We start from the raw sequence: 16,584 nt of genomic DNA, 5'->3' as shown, positions 1-16,584 counted from the left end.
GGTATTTTTGTAATTGGTTTAAATTATATAACTATAAGAAAACAAGTAGTTAAAATAAATAATGTTATAAGTGGGGAAATTAATTTAACCGCTGGAGAATCTCAGGGATCAGTATTAGGACCATTAATATTCTTAATATATTCAAATGATTTCTGTGAAAGTTGGTTTTAATGGAGAAATAACATGTTTTGCAGATGACTGTATTAATTTATAATGGAAATTCTGGTAATGAGCTCATTAATTTTTTTTTTAACTACATGAGGTGTTTAATGAAAATATAGTACGTTTGAATGTAAAGATAACGGTCTGCATGAGATTTTCTCTGAAAAAACATCTATTAAAAAGGATATGAATAATAATTCAATTATACAAAAGTCAGAAAGTGTCAAGTATCTTGAAGTAACATTATATCATAGATTAAATTTAAAAAAAATAATGGAGAAAAAACTAAATATATCAACAGTAAGATTATATTATATAAAGATATATTTATTATGCTTGGATGGATTCAGTTATACAATATCGTATCACCTGTTGGGGAGGTACCTATCTAACAAACTTGAGAGTTATAATATAGTTACAAAAAGATATTATAAGATGCATAATATCATTATCACAATATGACCATACTAAATTACATTTTTAAAATTTAAATATACTGCCATTGTGCAAATTATATATTTATAAAATATTAAATAGATTCAGTAAAGATATTCAAAATTTGTAAAAAATAAAGTCAATATACGAAACAAGAGCTGAAGTACATGGGAAATTAAACTTTCCTAAAGTAAACAAGGAAATGTTTAGAAAAAGTTATTTGTATCAAGCACCAAAATTATTTAATAATATTCTAAATGAAATGAGATCACTGTTCAGTATAAAAAATAAAGATAGGTCAAAATATAAATAATTTTGCAAAGGAAATATAAATGATTTATTTATTGTTTATTAATATTTTTTTCAGGATCCACAATCGAGAAATCTTGTGGATCTTTTTTTCTATTTTATATATTATTTGTATTTCTTGTATTGTGTGTATTTTGAATTAAAAAAAAAAAACCGCTATTCGATTAGAGTAGCCCATGAGTTGGTGGTGGGTGATGTTGAATAACTGGTTTCCCTCTAGTTTGTCATTTCAAAATATTAGACGGCTAGCGCAGATAGCCCTCGAGTGTGCTCAAATTCACAAAAACAACAGAAATAGCACCCGCTGGCACTGCCAACTCTTGTCTGGCCGTCTCCCTTACAGTACACTCACTGCCTAAAATGACGGAGCTAGTTTTTACGGCAACGGGACGCGAACATGGAATATTCGAACTCGCAGTCCGTGAACGCTAATCACTAGGCCACACCTGTCTCAGTATAAATGACAATTTAACAGCATATTAGGTCACTAGTTCACATGATTATTGTACACGATAACTGATCGTGTTATTATTGTGTTCTAAGTGCAACAGAAATAAATAAGTTGAATATGCTGTCTGACTTATCAGACTTTTGAAGGACATCCATTTTATCAATGTTAAAAGTTCAATATTCGGTTAAGCGTAGCTGCCTGCATAATACCCAGCTATTGCTGTTGTCAGGTTGCCTTTTTTTTTTTCTGGTCAGCACCTCTAAGATAGTAATGGCTATACCTGAGCTCTAAAAATCCCCGATCTTAGCCCACATAACGAAAACGGTACCGTTTAAGTTGGGGTTCTGAGCACCTAATATTTCTTTTTGTTAGTTTTTTACACGGAGTAATTTTTACTAATGTTTTTAGCTTTTGGTTCCGGTATCGTGTCATCGTTTAACTTCAGAGTTTACAAAATAATTATCCCCGGCATGGCCAGGTTGTTAGGGAGCTCGACTCGCAATATGCGGGTTAGAATCGCTGTCACACCAAACATGCTCGCCCTTTCAGCCGCGTGGGCGTTAAAATGTGACGGTTAATCCCACTATTTGTTGGTAAAAAAGTAGCCCAAGTGTTGGCGGTTGGTGGTGATGACTAGCTGCATTACCTCTAGTCTTACACTGCTAAGTTAGGGACCGCTAGCACAGATGGCTATGCGCGAAATTCATAACAAACAATACAAAATAATTGTTTAGTTTTTCCATTAGCACAACTCTTGAAGATGCGTGAAGATTATGCGATCGGCCCTGAGTAACTTTCGCAGATGACTGAAAGATAAGACGTCAGCGCTGATGTGATGACACTCATTTTCATACACAGCGTATAAACAGAGAAGTGTTTTGTTATTACAGCTGCTAGATAAATCAACCAATGTTATCATTTTTGTAACGACATGTGTACTCGTGGCAGGTCACTTTAATCATCTGAAAAGAATTCTATAGTAACATTTCGAGTTTGTAATAGATCTTGGATATGATGATGTGATGTCATGTTATGGAACTCAGAACTTTAAGAATTAAAACTTTGTCAACGGAAAGCCGCCAAGAAACAACTGTACGCTTTCCCACTTCTTGGCCCGAAAAGAAAAACTTCAAATCTGGTAAGCTATGTTTATTTCATGGATCAAACACAGTGCTGAACTTTATTATCTTTTCGTGATCAGTCGTATCTTGATTCCCGGAAAGTACTTACGTATTTATTTTCCATGAATTGGTAGCCCTAAAAAAGCTTGTTGTAATTGTCAGGTTATCCCTCGCCACTTAACGAGTCTGATTGATTAGTTCGTTCCGGCACAAGTTTTTGCTTTTGAAGACAACTATTGGTCGCCAGCTGCAAAGCATCAGCCGTGAGTGGGTGTCTATTTCTGTGAAGTGTTCCTTGGCAGTGTGCCGTATTTGCAAGCCTGTTTTATAATATATTTCAAGCTCACATGAACCGATTGATCGTTATTTATTGTACCTGTAAAATTCAGTGTTTAATTCTAAATGAAGCCTGGTGGTTAGGACGCTCTACTCGCAATCTGCTTGTGGCGGGATCGAAACTTGTCTTCGAATGTGCTTATCTTTTCAGGCGTAGGGGCGTTATAATATGACGGTCAATCCCACTATTTGTTGATAAAGAATAGCCCAAGAGTTGGGAGTGGGTATTGTTGACTAGCTGCCTTTCTTCTTGTCTATCACTTGGAAATTATGGGAGGCTGGCGCAGATAACCCTCAAATATCTTTGCGCGAAGTTCAACAAACCAAACAAACATTTATATGTAATGCTATTGCAATCCTATCTTTTCACTCTCTCAGAGCAATGCTATTTTAATTATAAAAGTACTACTTATGCATTTCCTATAGCGGGAGAGTTTTTTCGAACGTTTTTGTTTTATTGTTTAACAGATACTTCGTTTATTTATTAGCGCGTGTTACATTAGAACGATAAAAACTTGTGTTAACCCTTAAATCACCGACCTTTTTTAGGTAGCATTTACTACTGGTAGGGTTCACATATTGGTTTATATTACTTATGTTTTCGCCTGTTCTTTCTCAAACGCCCCGGTGAGTCAATTCGGGGCACCTGTTGTATGGTTTGTTTTATTACATTTCAAGAAGAAGAAAAAAATGCTGAATGAACATATTTTAAAATTGAAATGAACGTTCTATAAATTATGTAGCTTCTGCAAAATAAGATATATTATTTAGATATATGATATTTGTATGATTACACAGCTATGAAAAGTCGAAAAGATTTCACTGTGGGAATTTTCTGAAGAAAGAATTAGAAACGCTTTTCATAGTTGTACACTTCAGTTGCATGATTTTTCTGTCTTCTTATATTGTTGTAAGGTTTTCCATTAAAGTTTTTATTCTATAAAACTAAATATTACCTTTGTTTTTATTCTAAAACACCGAATGCAGTTTGAGTGTGTTTATGGTCATTGGCATTCAGTAAAAACAACTTTTTACGTCAAAGTTATTATCAAGCCGATTGTTTTTAAAACATTACATATATGTAATAAGTCCGGAGCCCCTTTTATATTCATTTATAAATATATATTTTAAATTTTTTTAATATATATATATATATGTATATTCACATTCAAATAGTTACTTAAATCGATAAGGCCTAATGTAAATACGGCCTAACAAATAACGGCTTGAAATAATGAAATTTGGTATGGCCGAGTGCAAAATGATCTAACTAAGCCTACCTCATCTTTTCCCTAAAATTTTTATTTTGCTGTCATACGACAACTTCACTATTCAGATGAATTGTAAAATGACAAGCTTTTTGAAAACATATAAAAAGATGAGGACTGTAATTACTGTGGAAGATGTATCTTTTCTTTTAGCGGTACATTGCTAACCTAAGCTTTTATCGCTGTTCCAATCGCTATACGAGTGTACTCTCGACTGAATGGCATAAAGCTGAAAACAACATGAAAATAAGTTTTCATTGTGTGTTTGTTAGTAAAATCAAAGAATATATTGTCACAATATTCACAAACAAATCTTCAACTGAGTAGTTATAGACTGACATCGGGTCTCTTTTTAACCTCACGGTTAGGTAGTTTTTTGGCCGCGAGTTGGCTGCGTGGTAGAGCTCTGGATTTCGGAGCTGGCGAACCATATTCAGGTCCGTGCAATACCACAAAATAAGAGTGAAAGTCAGTCCTTATGTGTATTCAGTAGGGTACTTCTGAAAGGTTGCTCTCCCTCTGCTACGTATTTTAAAATTAGGCATGGCAACAGATAACTTTAGTAGCATTGCCATAAAAACAAGTACAGGTAGTTTAAAGGAAAAATTATCTAATACTGCGTATGGGCACTTACCCCCCCCCCCACAATCAATCCATCGGAGGCAGTATTGTCACGTAAAATCACATTTATCATGTGATAAGGCACACGTGTACAATTTTTTATCATTCCATATTTATGGTTAGGGCGCTCGACTCGTAATCTGCGGGGTCGCGGGTTCGAATCCCCGTCACACCAAACACCTTTCAACGTTTGGGGCCGTTATAATGTGACGGTCAATCCCACTATTCGTTGTAAAAGAGTAGCCCAAGAGTTGGCGGTGCATGGTGATGACTAACTGCCTTCCCTCTAGTCTTACACTGCTAAATTAGGGACGGCTAGCGCAGATAGCCCTCGTGTAGCTTTGCGCGAAATTGAAAACAAACAAACAAACATTCCATATTTAGGAGTTTGGTTGCCCAGACGATAAAGTGCAAATTTGTGAGGTAATCATTGCGCGTTTCTTGCGTCATATGTTTAACCTTCGTGTAACAAACAAAAACCTTCAATCTGCATTACTCCTTATAAATGTGTATTATTCTGTATTATATATATAAACACAAATAAAAAGTAGACGAATCTATGTAAAAATGATAATGTCAAAGGATCGTTGAGATTCATATCAGTTTATTAATAACTCGGTAATTTTAGCTGTCACATGCGCACGACTGCGTGTGTTATTAGATTCAACAAATATGTTATTCCTCGATTTAAATGTCATGATACTATGGATTACTCTTATTTTGTATGTATGATATCTATTTTCTTGTCCCATAACTTGTTATCAAATGTAAGAGATCAAAGTTATTGAAAACCTAAACACTATTTCATAAGTGGGCGGCATTAGTTCAATTAGCTTCTTGGAGATTTACAAAAGGTTTCTCAAGTTTTTTTGTTTTTTTTCTTTAAGGAAATATTGTGTGCTATCTAGACTGAAGTGTCATGACTGTAGACTACAAAATCTGTTGTTAGAATGCTTTATGATAAAGGATAAAACCTGCTTTCACGTTTGCTAAATTGTTTACTTGCATCCTGCATGATTTTAAAGTTGGTGGTCAACCATACAACCTGATTTAGCCTTTCCTATATTCATTGAATGTAAGTTTTATTATAATGATGTAGAAGTAAAAAAAATATATATTAATTTCATAATTTTTATAGTGCAGTGTGATTTGGAAATGTATAATGATGCGTCAGACACCAAAGCAGACCAATCCTAAATAAGATGGCCACTCAACTTGCAGTAGTGTTGGCATTAAACAAATACGATCATATATCGTCAGCCAGGTTAGTTAGGTCTAAATTCAGGACTAACAAAACCTGACATAACGATAAATAATATAAACAATATACAGCATATAGTTAGTTTCTAATTGTTCAGATACTAGATTTGCTTCGTTATTTGTTCTTTCACCCAGATGTATTTCTGTAAATGTATATTACATGAACTCGATTACGTCATGTAAGACACGTATAAATGCTAGTCAACCATAAAATAATAAAGCATCTAAAAGTATCACTGCAAGCATCACAAAATGACGGGTATCAAGAAGAATGTAAATAAAATTTAATATGTCATACTATATAATTTCATGCTGTATTGTCTCGTTTCACTGATTCTGATGCGTGTGGTAATTTTTTCATCACGTTCATCAACCACATCTGAAATTCAAATAGAATTTTTAAGAGCAAATATAATTTACAGTATGGTTATTAAGCCTCCTGTTGGATATTCAAACACCGAAGAACCGTAACTGAATTATTCTAAAACCCCATTATTCATCTGTGAGCGTTTAACAATCTATGTTGTAATATAGCGTATCACATTAAAACTTTGCTTGCGGTTACATAAAGAACAAACATAAACAAGTTATTGCCGCAATAAAAGAATGATGAATATATACATACAGATTGTTTAAAAGGGCATTTAAAACCCTCCAGAAATGAATTAACTACAAATATGCAGAGCAGGTAGACTTCGAAGCGGTTCACAAAGATTAATTATTTGATTTATAGACAATGGTTTCAGAATAATAATAACTTGGCACGGTTCTTATTTGAGCAGTCACAGAATTATAACGGAAATTCACAAGTCAGGGTAGCGTTGAAGCGAGAGAATATGATTTTTCGTTACTTAGAACATGAAAGAGATTGGACAAGTTCTGTAGAAAATTAACCACTTTAGCGTAGATGAAAGCGTTTCAAACCGTTTCGTATTAAATTGATTTCTGTCTCAACCTTTTAACAGGGCGTTGAAGTTTCACAATCACCTAACTGTTCGAAAGAAGGTTTAAAGCGAATATTTGTTTATCTCGCATACGGTTGACCAGTGGACACGTGGTTTCCTGTTCTAGAGAATTAAATACACATGAAATGAATCTAGGTTGTTCGCTGTAATTCTGAATTGAGATGTGAAGTAAATGGTCTGATGTTATGTATAAACTACCAGAGTCCCGCAAAAGAACTGCAGTCATATTAGTATCTGTATTGCAACAGTACTTTTTTAAATACAGGATTTCTCAAATACTACAAAATAATTCTAATCAGAGACACCGAAATCTGCAAGTCCACTTGTTTTAGGCCTAACTTTAATTAAGGCTTTATTGGGCCTATATTCGATAAAGAGATATATTAACACTTGTGTACGGTTTTTGATTTAGTTTAGTTAGGGTTAAATTTAACCGTTCTTTATGTAATGCAGTAAATAAACTTATAGTGTTATCCAACGACCTAACGTTAGACCCTTTTAAAAACTTTGATAAGCGTTTAATATGCTGTTATACAAAATGTCTAATAAAGTATATTTACATCCGTTAAAATCAAATGCGCGCGCATGCGCAGTTAGATAGTAAAGTACACGTGCATTTTCAGGACAGACAAAAACTGAGTTTTACAATAATGAATACGTCATTCTTACAACGTTGATCTCTAATAATAAAACCGTTGCCAAGAAACCCATTCTTATCCAAAGATAACGAATTAAAACAGTGAAAATGATTTAACATTCCCATTGAAAAGTAGTTGTGTGTGTGTTGTTACCTTGCCCAAAATTACTGCAGGAAGTGAGTGCTAGTAAGAATTGAAATTTTGTGACTTTCAGTCACTGAGTCTCTCTCCTTGGTTAATTTTACTTTGTAAACCTACTAGTTTTATTTTTTATATATGTGTTAGATAGGTGCTGATAAAACATGTTATCTCTAAATTTTATTTGTACTGGAAAGGGGGCTTTTTTCTACCATGGTTATCTATTTTTGGGGATTATGTTTCTTAACTTTTCCTGCAATATTTATTATTTATTTTTTGTATGACTTTTTTTTTACTTCATATTTTTATCCACAGCTTTTTATTGATATTATTATTATTGGTGATAGTGGTTTTATTTTTATTAATGTATGTGTTATCACTGTATGGAGAAAAGGGGTGCCGTGTTTTGCCCCATTGGGTTCCAGTTTTGGTAGTAAGTTCACCATGGTGTTAATCACAGTTTAAACTCTTTAGCCCCTCCCCCAGTGGCACAACGGTTGTCTGCTGACTTACAACGCTAAAAACTGGGTTTCGATACCCGTGGTGGGCAGAGCGCAGATAGCCCTTTGTGTAGCTTTGTGCTTAACGACAGAAAACCATCTGGTGGAATAGACAACATATTCTCATGCAACACATCTTCAAATATACTGACATTTTGGGGTCTTTCTGTTTCTTAAGCAGCTTTACAAAATGCTCTTGGATACAGTTAGTCACATGTTTTTCTCTAGAATGACCAAGAGAGATTCTGTGTTTTGTTTATCTCAAACCACTGCTTGACATGACTTGCAATTGGAATTATCATATACAAAAAGTATGGATCCTGTAGAATTACATCATTGCAGCATTATTCTTAATCACAATCTGACAAGTCATTCATCCCTTCTCTGTTATATTAGACCAAGCCCAAACCAGCCACATCCCTCCATGATACTATTTCCACCACGCTGGGACAACACGCATATATATTCAAATAATTGCTCAGGTTACCATCAACCCAAAGGATATCCATCCGAGGTATAGTGGGATTCATTATTGAACATAGTGGTCTTCCATACTTCACCCCGATTATGATATTTGGAAGCAACACTAGAGTTTCCTCTATACAACGTGGGTGTGTTGGCTTAAAGTTCTAAACTCTTGTGGGTGTTTTAGCTTGAAGTCGTAAATTCTTGTGGGTGCGTTGGCATGAAGTCGTAAACTATTGTGGATATTTTGGCTTAAAGTACTAAACTCTTGTGGATGTGTTGGCTTGAAGTCCTAAACTCTTGATTAAACCTTTTTATTGTTGTTGTTTTCTTCGTGCAAAGCAACATAATTGGTTGTCTGCACTCTGTTCACCATGGGGAATTGAACCACGGATTTTAGTGTTATAAGTCTATAAACTTACCGCTGGCCCTTTGGCGTATACATTTTGATAATGCAATACGTTTCAAAGTTCATATGGATTGAAAAGTGATTAATTTTGGGTATCTGTACTCAGGACGTGTGCATCCAGTGATCTGTTTATTCGTATAAAATGTCTATGGTACAAATACAAACAGTGCTGCACCTAATAACCAGTCCTCTGTGAAAGTCCATAAATTCCTTTCTTTGTTGGGATCTTCATTCCATTTAAGACTCTGTGGCATCTGCTGGCTCATATAAACCTCAGACAGCAATAAATTATTAAATTCGCTTAAAAATTCATTGGATACTTAACCATTGCTAGTTGAAAGTGGTTCTACCCCCCAATACTTTAGATAATATATATAAAGTGTTAAGTACGTTATATTTAAATGATTTTGAATATGGAAATTAGAAAATCACGTGAAAAACATAATAAGTATAAAGTCATGGTAGAAAGACACGTTTCGGAACTACATTGTTTGACGTTGCTTAAGTATAAAGTGTGACCCAACTAAAAATTTATTGTTTTTGGAAATGATATGTAACAGACCTTACCAACTAAAGCTGTTCATACACTCAGTAGAAAATTATAAGATTACCAAAAATGGGGATATCCGTGTGGTACTTTCAGATAGCAATGATTACTCCCAAGATTGGCTACGTCCGCAGAATAACGGGAAAATTGTCAAACTATTTACTGCAAAATTATCTTGTGTTCTTTGACAAACTGAGTTCGCGAAAAATGAAAAGAGATTGTACTCGAATGTAGAATCACAATAAACAATCTTTATTCAAACAAACATGGTAAAAATATATTACTACATCAGACAGTCGCCTTTACTGGAAAGTTAAGTTTGAAGTCGCCTCTTTCTTATTGACATATGGTCGTATGCAAGACTAACTTTGTTGATATCCTGTTTCAGACTTACCCAGAGCGACTAGCACTATTCACGTGACTAATCATTTCCAATGAATCATAAGGGAATCGTAACCTCAAGACTGCCAGTGGAAAAAGGTGTTTAACTTCACACATCATAGATGACTTTGCTGCTATCTCTACCATGGGAAGATAAATGGTACCGCTCCAGCTGAATGAATGACACAGCACAGTTGGTAGATAGAGCGAAAGAAACCTTCAACATGTTATGTGGAAACTGCACACACCTACACGAATAATAAATTCTGAAAAATTCCTATATTAGTACACGAAGGTATAAAACACACTGTATGTTTATATACCACAAATGTACAAGAAAAACAAAGAAGTGTGGATCAAATTGGGGTACCACGACCATTCAGACCTGTAACAGGTAGGAATCCACGGACACAAAGGTCAGTGGCAAAACCAGTCCACGTGCTCTAGGCAACAAACCGTACACAACATAATCAAGAAGTTTCTCCGTCTGAAAAAGCGTATACATGTCGCTTACACGACTTATCTGTTCAACTGTCGCATACCTCAAGCAGCCTGAGAATAAAAGGGTTTTTTATGTTATTTCGTAAAAAGACATTCCAATCAATTCGCCGGACGCAGCACCTGTGTATTTATGCGCGATCGGACTGTTGATACGGGTGCTGGGAAAATAAGTTTTGAATTTTGTAATGAAAAATGTACAACCAGATAATGTTTACTTTGCTAGTTTTGATGTAGAATCTTTGTGCATTGATAATCTTTTGAATAGTTTTAAAATTAACATAAAAATTAAGATCAAAGATTTGCAATGTATTTTTTTAGAAATTAGTAGGATTTGTTACAAAGGAATTTTATTCTCTTTTTAATAACACATATAATGCAACTGATGGAATTTAAATGGGATCAAGGTTAATACCATCGCTTGCCAGTTTGTTTCTTTGCCATTATAAAAAAGGTGGAATCCTCAGTAGCCACGGCGCGTGAAATTATTTTAGGTAGGATTAGAATAAATTAACCTATAAGACCTTTTTTCCCCCGTTTTATTAGCTATATTTTTTCAGCCAGCAATACCAAGCTTGGGGTGCTAGGATACCCGATTCGATTTTATTACTCATCAGGATATCTACCAGCCTACCCTCAAATCGAAATTCTTTTAGGCAGAATTAGAGTTAATCAATCTATGAGACATTGGGCGTAATCAAATACGTCAGTCGAAAGGGTTTGAACTCCTGAGTCCAAAACTGTAATTAGATATCAAATCGGTCAAGAGATGACGGAGCTATAAGTTTATACTTAAAACTCAGAGCCGCTATACCGCCGCTAAAAACAGTGGTTATAATATTGGCCATTGTAAACAAAAGTGTGTTGATGGTACTTTTGTCCTTTTCAAGGAGTATCAACATGTAAGGCAGTTTCGTACAATATCTTAGTAATCAACAAGCAAAGAAAGATTTCTTCTAAAACATGGAGATCACCAGCTTGCATATCTTGATACACTAATATTATTTTTATTTTAATAGTTGGATACCAGGTTTATTTGGCCAGGCTCTTAGAGCGCTTGACTCGCAATCTGAGGATCGCGGGTTCGAGTCCCCGTCCCACCAAACATGCTCGCCCTTTCAGCCGTGAAGGCGTTATAATGTGACGGTCAATTCCACTATCCGTTGGTAAAAGAGTAGTCCAAGAGTTGGCTGTGGATGGTGATGACTAGCTGCCTTCCCTCGTGTAGCTTTGCGCGAAATTCAAACCAGGCCATGTTTATTTAAATGGACCTGAAATACTAACAAATGGTGCGTGTGGAATAGCTCCAGCGATTACGAACATTTCAATATTTCCACAAGGAATTGAACAATATTAACATGTTTTAAATCATATTATTTTTATAAACAGTATAAAAGATAGCATTAGATTTATTGTTGTTCTTTGTAGTTAAGTACAAAGCTACACAATAGGCTGTCTTTGTGCCCACCACAGGTATTGAAACTCGGATTTTAGCGTATTGGGCCTTCAGACTTACCGCTGTTCAGCAGGGGGCTTGGCATTATATGCAATTATTTGTACAACGGCAACTTCAAACAGATAAAATACAATCTTCAACAAATGACAAGTATAAATTACATGTAGTAAATGTAAAATATCAGTTATATAAGATTTTTCGTTGAACCCATCCACAGATTGATTTAATAACAACCTTTACACCTGATAATTAAATACAAAAAAATGTATAAAGACGGAAATTTACATTTAGAAACTGGTATATATATATATACATGTGTGTGTGTGTGTGTGTGTATTTAAATATCCTATACGTAATTATAGGTATATAGAGGTTCGACCACTAGACGGTCAGGAACACGCATAAATTAACATGCAAATTTAGTGACGAATAATAAATTAGTATACGTGAGTAACATGACCTTGCGCTCCGTGAATGTGGCATAGTCATACATCATAGAATGTTTAAGATTCTCGCCAGAGGACGTGATGGGAAGAGCTTACATATAAAATAGACGTGATTGATAACAAACTACAACCAGAGCCGAACGAAGTAAACTTAGCAATAAAACTGTTAAATTTAATATAGAAAAGTACTTTTGTGAGGTATAATTAATATGTTAAATTTTTAGATTTAATGACTCGATCCGGTGTCTCAGCGGTAGGCTTGGGAGTGACCTTATAACGCGAAAAATCAGGGCTCGATCCCCGCGGTGGGTACAGTGCAGATTGTCCATTGTACAACTCTGTGCTTAAACAAGAGAAGCAAATGAAAGTAACGATCGTATTATCTCGAATGAAACATCGATCGGTTGTTGATAACTATATTGAAATTTTGTAACTTGGTGTAAGATGGCATGTACGAGCTCTCTCGCTAGACCTGCTTTTATTTGTTGAAATTTTTATTACTGTATTCACTTCAAGAAATAACGCATAAATATTGAAGCGGCTACTTAATTTCTAAATACAAATTTTACACAATGTAAACTTAGGCATTCTCGTAGAAAAATATTGAAATTGATACTAAAGTAAAACACTTGTTTTGTTTAATGCACGTGTCGTCTATTATAATTATTTCCGTTACCACGTGAATTCTTTTTCCTGAGATTATGCAGTTAAATGCATTTCCAAAATTGTGAAGAAATAACAGCTATGTTTTCATATATTACTTCTCTAATGCTATTTTTCCTAATCTGTTAGATAGCCTACAAATGGGAATTCGTTGTAAATTACAGATTTCGTTGTTGTTTTTTAATGAATTTATTAATATATTTCGTTCTTCTTTTTCATGGTTATCTTCGATTTCTCATCAGGACTTCATCACTGTAAGTAAAATGTTTATCAGTTTTCTATACTTTTAATAATTACGCATGTTATTGTACTTTTCTTTCTCCTTTTTTTTTTTTTTTAAGTACATCAAAATTCCCAGTAAAAGATATTCTTATTGAAAATAGGTTAGTATGCCGGGACTGTAAACCTGAGGATCCACAGTCTGCGTCCATCTGCCACAAAATCATTCTCACCACTTTAGAGAAAGAGTGCGTTATAAGTGTAACTGTCAAATCCCACCATTAGCTTAGATTATAGTAGCCCAAAGGCTGGCGGTAGGTGCTGTTGACTAGATGCCTTCTATCTAGTCTTATCACTTCAAATTTAGAGAAGGCTAACACAAATAGGCCTCGCGTAGTTTTTGCCTTAATATTCGAAACGAGTAAGCAAGCTGAAAATAAAAACAACGCGTAGTCCCCATCATTTATTTTACACAGGTGTCGCTTCTTGAGCTTACGAGTAAGAGCCTTAATTGATGAACATCAAGAAGGGAAAACGAGTCTAGTTTGGTTCTTTCTCTGCTATCAGTCTTGAAAACTTAGATCAAGTTTATTGTATTTCTACTAGCATTAGTACTGAAATTTAGATCCAAATTTCAGCCTCCCCCTTTTTTTATAAACTGAAATCTAGTTTGTGATAATTTTTTTTTATATTAGTCCCGAAACTTAGATCCAGTTTTTGACCCTTTTATTGGTAGCGGTGTTGAACTTAGATCTAGTTTTGGGATTTTTATTGACATTTGCCTTGAAACAAATTTAGTTTCTTTGGTTCTTGTATCGATATCAGTCTTGAAATTTAGACCATGTTTTGGTATTTTTATTTATTTTAATCTTGAAACTGAAATCCAATTTGGGGTTCTTACATTAGTATTATTCTCTAAACTTAGATCTTTTTTTTCTTTCTAATATCTTCTGATGAGTCCTGAAATTTAGATCCAGTGCTTGATACCATCTTTTGACAGTCTTCATACATAAGTCAAACTTAAGTTTAATTTTGGATTTTTTATTGACATTAGTCTTGAAACATAAACCTTTTTTTTATATTTTTGTTAGTATAAGTCTTGAAAGTTAGTTAATTTTTGATATTTTTATTGATTTAAATTTTGGAACAAAATCCAGTCTTTGGTACCTTTCTTTTTTGACTTCGTTTTCAAGGTTTACTCCCGTGTATAGACATCGTTATAGAAACGTGAATCAGTCTCTAGAGCCCCAATAAAATCGTAATATTCTGCTTATCCTGTTTTGGAACAAAATTTTATGCATGACTGACCTCAGAATGATCTTCCATTTAATTGCTAAAAAATATAGTAATTGGTTACGTATTCATTCTTGTTCTTGTTTGTCACAGTTGTCGGATGCAGGACTGATTTAAACACCAGTTTTCGGCAGTATAAACTCTATAGGATTAGACCAAATTATTTAGTTCCGGCCACCCCCCTGATTGTCGCTACACTACCATATCCTATCACATATGTTTGTTCTACCTGCGTGAGTCCACTCGGCCACCGTATGACAGGGTGACGGATGAGTTTGTATAAATACAATAGCGTAGGGTACGTGTTAATAAAGAATAAGGATTTCTGAGTCCGAATTCTTACCTGCTGTGACCCGAGGTTTCAGCGTGCATCTACGCACGTGCGACATTACTTCCTGTACTCGCGTGAGCGCTGGTGTTGTACCGTATAGTTGCACGTGGTGTACGCTATATACATAGCGTTTTTTGTCAGAGCTCGATATATTTATAACATCCAGTCATGATCGTCGCATTGAACATAGAAGGCAAAGAAATTTAAACATTCCTACGTGTTTTAGTGTTTCGTGATAGAAGATGTGTGATCGAACGTTGTTGTTGTTGTGCACCAGCGACAACGCATTTGTTAAATCGTGTTGATCCGCCATTTTCCATAACCCACGAATATTAGTGTAGAATAATTCCAAGTTATTTTGTTGTTAGAAGTACGTAGAACAGTCTAGCAAGCCTTTTCAGATCGTGTTTTCAGTCTTGCCATAAAATTGCACACAAAGTAAAGTAACTTAGGTAGAACTTTATAGTTTTTTGAAGAACTCGCTGTAATATTCAGAATGTTGGTTGTAGAAAAGTGTAAATATTTAATCTGGCTGAGAAACTTTGTTGTTCTTTTCTCCCCAAACATACACAAAGACACACACACTGGAATTTATATTTTTTTTTATACTGAAAAGTTTTCCTTTTGTTTATTAAATTTTACGTTGGATATAATTCATTTAAAATACTATTCGAAACTTTTCTTTGTTTCCCACTAATGTTAGTTTATTTTCTTTTTTTCTATGCTGATCCTGGAACGGGCAACGACTAACAACAACAGGGGGTAAGTGTGACCTTTGTCCTTAAAATTAATGACAGCTTAAACATTGAAGCGAATGGTAGGATTATGACCCATCAAATCTTTGCATGTTACCTCTTACCTGAATGAGAAACAATTTTTATTACTGCCACAAAAAATGTTTGAATGTTGTCATTTATCAATTTATACAGTGCTTGGAACGTTGTTCTTGTACAAATATACATATATATGTCGTGTCTAGACGTTCGTGAAATGACGTTACAGGCATTGAACACGAGGAACCTAAGATCGTGCTTATTTTGTACTAATCCTGAACAAAATACCTTTCATAGGTATACCATAAACTTTTTTTATCCTCGGCACCTGAATTGTAAATAATAGTTTTACATGTTTTAAAAATAAACATTTTAAGCTGACGTACACGTTTACGTTTGTTTTCATTATCTGTGCGCACGAGACGATTTTATTATCCATTTTTCTGCCAGAATATCTGTGGTTCATATCTTTGTAGCTAATTATATGTAAGATGGTAATCCCCCCCCCCCAACGCCTGAACAACGCAGCTAAATCTATCGTCATTGTGCCCAACTTAATTCTCATACCGTTTCAACTTCCTTTTTTTATGACTGAAAATAACGCCTCAGAATTACCATATAATATAATAATCAGATTAATATTCGTATTTTCTGATGTCTCCTCATTTGGCCACATTTATCAGTAGTTTTAACGAGTGTCCCTAATTACTTGGAAATGATATTGTGTTCGTTATCTAAGCATATGTCCTGAAAGAAAACAACAACAAAACACACTAGGTGCTGAGTGGAGTGGCTACTGTGTGTACTAGAATGAGCTAACCTCTTGAGAACCGAGGGCGTCTTTTGCACGTCAGAAAACGTATTTGAATGTGTATACTACCTTCTTGACAGATTAATGA

The 16,584-nt window shown here is 34.6% G+C and overlaps 1 protein-coding gene across 2 annotated transcripts in view; it reads left to right on the top strand.

Moving 5' to 3' along the window:
- LOC106459886 (ankyrin repeat domain-containing protein SOWAHA-like) overlaps positions 1–15,897 on the top strand; it is a 50,515-nt gene extending 34,618 nt beyond the window's left edge. The window contains exons 7-9 of one of the 2 annotated variants that reach the window (XR_002610644.1): positions 2,104–2,495; positions 13,312–13,323; positions 15,672–15,689. Coding sequence is in view for 1 of the 2 variants with exons in the window: in XM_022386462.1 (XP_022242170.1) it covers positions 13,312–13,323; positions 15,672–15,779 (120 nt within the window). In the remaining variant the exon portion in view is untranslated. Of the gene's footprint in view, positions 1–2,103; positions 2,496–13,311; positions 13,324–15,671 lie in introns of both variants that reach the window. The other variant, XM_022386462.1, reaches the window with a different exon arrangement.
- Positions 15,898–16,584: the final 687 nt, after the last annotated feature.

This window comes from Limulus polyphemus, unplaced genomic scaffold (assembly GCF_000517525.1).
Source record: "Limulus polyphemus unplaced genomic scaffold, Limulus_polyphemus-2.1.2 Scaffold675, whole genome shotgun sequence".
NCBI classification, from domain to species: domain Eukaryota; kingdom Metazoa; phylum Arthropoda; class Merostomata; order Xiphosura; family Limulidae; genus Limulus; species Limulus polyphemus.
Note: the sequence above shows the minus strand (reverse complement) of the source record. Positions and strands in the feature narration are given on the sequence as shown.